Source organism: Limulus polyphemus, unplaced genomic scaffold, assembly GCF_000517525.1.
Source record: "Limulus polyphemus unplaced genomic scaffold, Limulus_polyphemus-2.1.2 Scaffold252, whole genome shotgun sequence".
Classification (NCBI taxonomy): Eukaryota; Metazoa; Arthropoda; class Merostomata; order Xiphosura; family Limulidae; genus Limulus; species Limulus polyphemus.
Genome location: NW_013665862.1, coordinates 510,623 through 519,478, shown reverse-complemented (window position 1 = coordinate 519,478; position 8,856 = coordinate 510,623). Strand labels below are relative to the sequence as shown.

Below are 8,856 nucleotides of genomic sequence, written 5' to 3'. Positions count from 1 at the left end.
TATGCCATTTAATGTGTACATCAGCTTATAATACCATAAGGGAATAATGTATATTTAAAGAATATATATGAATAGTCAATAATGCAAACTAGAGAAATGAACTCCATTGATATATTAACATATTCCTGCAGAAATACAACAACAATATATGTTATGGATGCCTGATGAACTTTCCAGGTATTTCATAGCTTGGCTGGCTGATATTATTTTAATCAGCTATTTTTTTATTAAACTAGAAGACTTATTTAAACTTGCTCGTTGCTGAAACTGCTTTATTCTTAATATTGTTCAGTGCTCTGCATTACTTACAAAGTATGTATCTTTCATTATTTACATTACCTGTAAAGTGTGTATGTTTTGAGTTTAAAAATTAAGTTTTTGATAGTATCAACTTAACTCATTAAACCATGCACATGTGCTTACAAATTTTTATTTCACAAAGAAAGATTATGAAAAATTAAAACCTTAGTAGTGTTTGTTTGTGAAATGCATTTTTAATATTTGCTAATATACATAAGTACTTTAAAAGCAACTGTTTTTATCATCATACGTACTATGTATTTCATTTTTTTACAGACATCCTCAAAATCCAGCAATAAAACAAATTCTGGAAGACAAAAACAAAAGGCAGCTCAGAACAGAAACTACCAACATTAAAAACAAAGAAGAAAACAAGCAAAAAATGTGCATGGTGTAATAAAAAAACTGGAATTGCAACAAGTTATACTTGCAGGTAATTTTTGTATATTATATATGCAAGTGTCTAATGTAAGTACAATATAAGTTGATTGTGTTTAATGTTTATTTTCGATATGGTACATTACCTCTTCTCACATAAATAGCTATTCTCGTTCAGTGCTGCCCTCTATATGCAAAATGTTTTTTTTCATGCCACAAGACATGAGCTCCCACATACCACACAATCAACGTGGTTAAACTGCATCTCGCTTTTTAATAATTATGCGACAATTATGATTATGAGTGCAGCACATTCTCCTGATGCATGTGACTCCCTCTATTTGATTCTAACGAAATATCATTTCTCGTTTGGCAGTGCTATCGTCAAAACGTTTTTTGTTTTTAATTTCATACAAAGTGTAGATATTTTCTATTTTTTTACTACTTCACTTGACCAGTTTTACGTGATAACTTACCTTTATTGTTTTTCACAAATTTTTTGGTTATCACCAAAGCTTACATTTCCATTTCGAAAATGTTATCATTTACTTCAAGCACAATTACCTGGGCTTCAGATGGTGGTATTCAACTGAGGAATTGTCCGCTTTTATACATTGGGATATTAATCATTATATGAGTTGACCTTCATCAGGCTTCGAGTTTGGGGGCCCACACATTGGAAATACAATGCACCGACTTTGGACAGATGAGCTGTTATACTTTTACAGCTTTTTGAATATTTTTGAATATTAATATTATTATCTGTACTTATTTAGTTTCAATATCATATGTTTAGTTCAGATTTGTACCTAGTTCTTGTAAGGTTAGGATTTTTTAGTTAAAACCTAGTGATATTCTTTGTACTACAACATCATACAATGCTTATATGCGTCATTGTAATTTTAGGCTTACCTGTAATTCATCTTATTGGTAAATTGTAAATTAGGTTAAATATATTGTTTCTTCATCAAATACCATCTACTCAATTTTTTATTGTCAATATACACCTACTTAATTTTGAAATACATGTATAACAACTTTTTTATTTTGGTAATTAATTTATTTTATACTTCTTACAAATAATTTTGTTTGTGAGGACCCCTGGGTCTGTCCAACCTTCTCCCAATATGGTTCGCCTTCCTCCTTAAACTACCGAATTTGTTTGGGATGACGTCTATTTTGACAATTTTCCTCCACCTGTTTATTAATTGGCCTTCTCAGGTGGCCCGGCATGGCCAGGTGGTTAGGGCGCTCAACTCACAATCTGAGGGTCGCGGGTTCGAACCTCCATCCCACCAATCATGCTCGCTCTTTCAGCCGTGGGGGCATTATAATGTGACAGTCAATCCCACTATTCGTTGGTGGTGGGTGGTGATTACTAGTTGCCTTCCCTCTAGTCTTACCCTGCTAAATTAGGGATGGCTAGCACAGATAGCCCTCATGTAGCATTGCGCAAAATTCAAAAACAAACAAACAAGGCCTTTACTGAGGAGTCTGCTAGGCCTACCTCAGCTCTTTTTATATACGTTTCACACTTGTTATTTTTTCTCCTTTTACAGATATTTTGGTTCATGCTAGGCCTTTTTGTCTCTCTTTTGAGAGATGGTGTTGGCATGCTTTGCCTTCCACGGCCTTTGGTTCATTTTGCCCCTCAGTTTACCATCAGGCAGGTTGTTTTTTTTGTTTTCTTTCTTCTCTGCACTTTGAATCTTTGTCGCCTGTATAGAGGGCAGAATCTGTTAATCCTATCCCTTTCTCTCTAGCCAAGTTTTCCAGCCTTGGTCTTCCCATATCACCTGCCCTACTGATATTGGCTGGCATCACTTCCTTTTCGAGGCATTTCGTGGGATACATTCCTCCTCCTTACCTATATGTTGAGGCGATTGCCATCTTTGGCTCTTTCCCTACACATGTTTCTTCTTTACTTTTGGAATCTTCTGGGGTGAGACACTGTCTTGTATCAAGTTTGTTTCCCTTCCACTTCTAATCGGAACTTATGGACAACTCTTTTCCTCCACTGATCCGTTTTTTTGGAGGGGGGATGCTCCTGTGACTTTATAATCACGTGGGATGGTATTTGTATTGCTACATTTGATTTTTTCTTTTTTGGTTACTCATTGACCTGTCCCACCTCAATCACTTATTGGTTCTTTTTCTTTTTAATATATTGTCTTTTATCACATTCTGATGGGCCATTTCCCCAAGACTGAGGATCCCCAAGGCTAACATTTTGTATTCTTATGCTCAAGTTCTGATTTTTCATCCCTCATGTTTCGTGCCTTGGCCTTCAAACTTGTTTCAGACCTGTATGTCTTTGTCTCTGGTTCCTCATTCACTTGTCTTGGCTGTCGATGCATTCAGAGAAGATTTGACACTTATAGCTATTTCTCGATCTTCATCTTTGCCATCTAAACATTGTGTTTGCTTGCTCCAGTCTTTATACCCCACTTGATTGCCAAAGTTTACACCGGCTTTCATATGCCCTTCATGCAGGTATTGTATATAAGCTCTGTATGTCGACAATATAATAATTTTTTTGACAAACTGCTAGTGTTAGGAGTTATGTTTTGTGGTTCACATTTTCTTTTGAAACATTTTGACAGTATTAATTCTCGTGTAATGGTTTCTGGCACGGGGGTTAACCAGACCTTGTCCATTCCTCCTTTGTTCTTTCCTGAATCAGGACACGTACAGCCTCCATCGAGAGTGCACCCCCTTTCCCGACTACCACCATGAGTTGGAGTCCTTCATGTGACCTTGAGGTTCAGAGTTGGCATGAACCTGAATATACTGGGGAGAATTTAGACACTGTTTTCTGCTCCTTCTTTTACTACAGCTGCCTCTTCTGAGGGCTCATCTGATCAACCACCTTCTGCAGTTAGTTACGCAAGTTTGTGAAGCTTTGGGGATTCACCCCTTGCTTTTGAGTCTACCCTGCCTTGTTGTCAGATAGATCTTGGGAAGATTACTTAGTTCTTTCTCCTTACCCTGATATTACCATGTATGCTGGGATGTTTACAATGCAATTATGAGAAATTATTGCTATGCCTTACTCCCCTCGTTTATCAGGGCAACAAAGGCTTATCATCGTCTGGCTCTAGTATATTTGGACACTCAACAGTTAGATTTGTTGTTGGATTTATGTGGTTCCAGGTTAGAACCTGTTATCCCTCTTACCAGCTCTTCATTTTCGCAGATTCATTTAACTCTTACTATTGGATTGTGAAACTCCTCTTTGTGATTTCCAGAAGGTGCCCCTTTTTCGGCTATACTAGTTTACTGTAATCCCTAAAACTTTCGAAGCCCAATTTTATATGGCATGTTTGTAGTTTTCTGTATTGTTATTGGCTGCTTGCCTCTCTTTTACTCCAATGGGTAATTCTCCAGTGGAAGATCGGTCATTCGCATCTCACAGCCCCCCCACCTTCGACACCTCATCCTATTGGTTTAAAGAATAGGTTCCATCCGTATTCTCAGGGATCTTCGGAAGGTTGGGATGGCACCAGTGGCATTGGTGTCTACCCATTCAGTAGGTCGATCCCGTTCATCCTAAATTTTATTCTCGTCTTTTTCTGGTGACCAAGAAACACTAGAGATTGCTTTCTTATCAATCTGTCTCGACTCAGTCTCTTCCTACAGCCTCCTCATTTCACCATGGAATCTTTTCTTCATCTTCAATGGCACTTCACACCAGATCTTTGGATGAACAAGTCTGATGTTACAGATGCCTTCCTTCAAATCCCCATAGCAGAGTCTTCTTGTTTATTTCTACATTTTTTACATAAGGACCAGATGTAGCAGTTCCAAGCTCTCGTGTTTTGACTTGCTTCAGCACTATATGTTTTCTGCTGAGTAGTACGAGCCTTTGAGCAGCATTTTCATTTTCTGGGTCTGTGCACACATCGTAATTTGGAAGATTGACTTTTTTTGACACCAACCTGTCATGTTGCCACACTATATCCACAGATTCTCCTTTCCGAAGCCAGTAGGGTGGACTTCATATCAGGTTGGAAAAATCCATTCTCTCACCACCTCCATACATGGTCCATCTTGGGTTATTTTTCAGTGCACTTTGAGTCGAGTTCAACCTTCTCTCCTCAGACTTCACACTAGGGAAGGGACTGTCAGGCATTTGCTTATGTCACCTTCTCCAACTGCATGGATTGTTCTGTCTTATCGGTATGATCCTCTGTCCTACCCCCACCATATGGCTGGGTTTTGGATTGCAGTTGACTCCCCAATGGTATGATCCTCTTTCCTACCCCCCACATGGATGTTGGTTCCTGGTAGCTGAGTTTTGGATTGTAGTTGACTTACCAATAGTATGATCCTCTTTCTTACCCCCACATGGATGTCAGTTCTTGATGGCTGGGTTTTGGATGCAGTTGAATTGCATTGTACAGTCCATTGCATCCTAGCCACTTTACACCTTGGAGCACACATTCTTTTTCTTCTTACCAACATTACTGTCATCTGTGGGATTGAGATTCAGATATCAGATGGTTTGGATCCCTATCCAACCATTGTTGGATATGCTCCTCCCTTTTTCCACCCACTGTCTGCATCACCTCTTTCCACACAGGGCTTAAGAGTATACCTGGTACAAACACTGGTGCAGTCTCCCACGTATGGTCCTCTACTGCAAGGATCCACCTTTTGCAGTGTCTTTTAGATGCTTTTGAAGGACTCTTCTTTATTTCCCTTGCACCGATCACTCCACCTATTCAATGTGGGATTCTAGCTATTTATGTGACAGGAGGTAATGTACCGTATTGGAAGTTATAATCTCCCTACACTGAAAATGTATTTCTGATAGTTGGAATAATCGAATAGAGGGAGTCACATGCATCAGAAGGGTGTGTTGCACTCCTATTGGTGGAGGGTTGTCGCATGATGATTTACATGCAAGATGGAGATGAACCATGTTAATTATGGGGTACATGAAAAGTTGAAGTTTGTGGCATGCGAGAAAAATTTTGCATACAGATGGTAGCACTAAACAAGAACAGCTATTTATGTGAGTAGAGGTGAGTACCTTTCGGTAATACGTTTTCAGTATAAGAAAATTTTAACTTCATGTTGAAATTAAAAAATTTAAGTTAAAATTTAGTTCCATAGATGTAAAATTACTAGACTTGTACAGATTTTTAAGTAATTATATACAAAATGACTTACCTGGTAAAATTTTCTATAGACATACACTATGAAAAACAGTTAAAGAATAAATGGAATACATAATGTTTAAGCCATGACAAATAAAATAACTTTTATAAAATAATGTCTATCTCTCCTCACAGTTTATTTTTTCATTTCACACTTCTAATAATCCCTCGTGTGGTCTGGAAAAAAAACGATTGGTTATTCAGCTTATTCTATTTCTAAATCAATATTTTGTAGATGTGACTTCATATCTTTACAGTTCATGACATGATCACCATGAATGGCAAAGACAGCATATTACTGTAGTTGCATACTTAAAATTATTGCCTTTAAAGTCCTAATGTATGCTCAATCGCTTCTCAGAAAGAGTTGTTTTCAACTAGGTCATTTTTAGCTAGGTCATTAAAGTCATTGACAAGATGTGACACATCTCAGCAAAGCATCCATTACATGCTTGATGAACTTAAAGTTCAGCATACACCCAGTCCACTTCATTCTGTCAATTCTCTCTTCTTCAAAGGATATCTTAACCAGTTAAGCACAAGCATAAAGAATCAAAGGATGTGCTTACTGTAATCTATAGCATTATTGGTATTAGCCCTCAGATTAGAGATTGGTATGTTCACCAATATTTATTCCTGCTCATGCCACGCTTCCATCACTGTCATGTGGATGAGAGTTGGGTTAGATCTAATTTGAGATTTTTCTCAAAATGAGCATACTCTGGCTACATGGGGAAATGTAACTCATCTGTAAAATGAATTGCTCCACATAACATTGATCTACTGGATGTGTTCTTGGCACATGGAAAGCAAGCTGTTTTGTGACTCGCTATGAGTAGAATGAACCTCACTGAGATTTGACATACAGACTGGCATTGTAAAATCTGTGAACATCTGATTCAGTCTAGAAATAGGTACCAGATGATTGTGGGGAGCCAGAATTTTCAAATAACAGTAATCATCTTGTGTTCTGGATGATAGTCTGTTTGGTCCATGTGTCTGAGCAACAGTGCCATTGGTTTGATAACAATGTCACTTTGAAACACTTTTTGCCAGTTCTGTGGTTAACCAGCTTCCATTAATCCAGTGGCTTTCGATATTAGTAAAAAATCCATATCTTCATTGAATTCCATTGTTCATAAATAATTTGATCTTTAAATCCTGTGATCTACTTCAAAGTGACAGTTGAGGCAAGAATGTGAAACAACTGGTATAACATAGACTGATGAACTAATCCTTTGCATTTCAGATCACATGATGGCTCATCTGATGTATGATTAATGCTTTATAACAGTAGTTTTGCCTATATTTGTCTTATGGATTGTAGTTTTACGTAACTAAAAGGTAAATTTACAAATATTGGCTTTGATCAATCACATGATCCATAAAAATGTTATATTGGTCCAAGTAACATGTTATTTTTGAACAAATAGCCACAAAATTTTAGTTTTCAAAGAGGGCAGTTTGTAAGGAAACATTAGTGATTAGTTTTATTAATTAGGAAACTTACTGACTTGTAGAAATAATTTAGCAATTTTTCATGGAATATAGTTATAATAATCTCATTTTGTTTTTTTCAAATCATTTCTTGAAGGTGAAAATGTTATTTTCATATCAAATACATTAAATATACATGTTAAAAATTATTACAAAACATTTGTAGTTCTTTATGAAGAGCACAAACATTAAAATTAATCTTGAATAATTAACAAAGAAATGAGCATTTCTTTTTTAAGAAATATTGTACTGTTACAGATTTGTGGGATCATTCTTAAGCAGCAGCTAATAAAGATAATAGGATTACTTACTCTGATTATGAAATTATGGTGTTTTATCCAGAATATATGTGTGATATACTGTAATGTCTAAAAGTTGTTTTTATTGTTCATTAAGAAGCTTATTGTGGATTGTTTCTAATTGAAATTCTAATGCAGCCAAATAATAATGATATTTTGTAACTTCTGACTGAATAGTAAGACTTGAAACTTAGTTCACAAAGAATTTATCACAGCTTTTTTCCTTAATACTGCATCTCCATTAATACAATAATTATTATCCAGTTTAGTTTAAAACTGTCAATATAATCTTTCATAAACCAAACATTAACTTAATGATTTTCTAGTAAAATATGTAGATTACTTTCCATATCTTGTATAAATATGTATATTTATGTAGAAATAGAAAAAGTTAGTTGGTAATTTCTGTTTTGTTTAAGTAAAGGTATTTGAACACTGATTTATACTTACTGTAACTTTAATAATGTATTTTGCAAAATATACCAACAGGTGTGGTAAAAACTTTTGTGCAACTCATCGCTATGCTGAACTTCACCATTGTACATTCGACTACAAAACAGAAGGACGCCGTTTAATACAACAAAGTAACCCTCCAGTAAGAGCACCTAAACTTCCAAAGATATAGTTCTTTAAATTATTTGAATCTCTAAGCACAAATGCTTTTTTAATTATAAAGTAGGGGTACATGCAATTAAGAAGTGCCTTTTCTATCCTTTGTATCACAAAACTTAATAAATACATGACCTGCAACTCATTTTGTTATTTTGTGATATTGTTTTTCCCATATTCAAGAGGGAATGCACAAATCCGATTGTTAAAATAAACATTTGTATATAGAAAGAGTTAATGGAGTTTATTGTTAATTTCTGTTTCTTAATATTATGGTTTTGTAGTTGAAAAATGTAAAATCAACTTTCCTCTTTAAGTACTTTTCACTAAAAAATAATCAACTGCTACTTGAATCCACTTTTTAAATTAAATTCATATATTAATCAAATGTGTACAATCACAGATGTAGTTAAATCAACATCATTAATGAATCTAGATAATTCATCACTTTTAGAAGACACATTTTGTAGTCATAAAGAAGTAATATAAACTTTATGAAAATGTTTGGGTTCCAGCTTTAATTGGTTATATCCTAAATAATTATTTTATAACAAAGTAAGCATTTGATACATGGTATGAAAAAGAAATGTAAACACCAATCTAAAAACACA

The 8,856-nt window shown here is 35.4% G+C and overlaps 1 protein-coding gene across 2 annotated transcripts in view; it reads left to right on the top strand.

Annotated features, from left to right (window-relative positions):
• LOC111085145 overlaps nucleotides 1–8,478 on the top strand; it is a 44,707-nt gene extending 36,229 nt beyond the window's left edge. For both annotated transcript variants that reach the window (XM_022382482.1, XM_022382481.1), the window contains 2 exons: nucleotides 577–733; nucleotides 8,126–8,478. In XM_022382482.1, the coding sequence (XP_022238190.1) occupies nucleotides 577–657 (81 nt within the window). In that variant the 3' untranslated portion in view covers nucleotides 658–733; nucleotides 8,126–8,478. The remainder of the gene's footprint in view (nucleotides 1–576; nucleotides 734–8,125) is intronic.
• The last annotated feature ends 378 nt before the right edge of the window (nucleotides 8,479–8,856 follow it).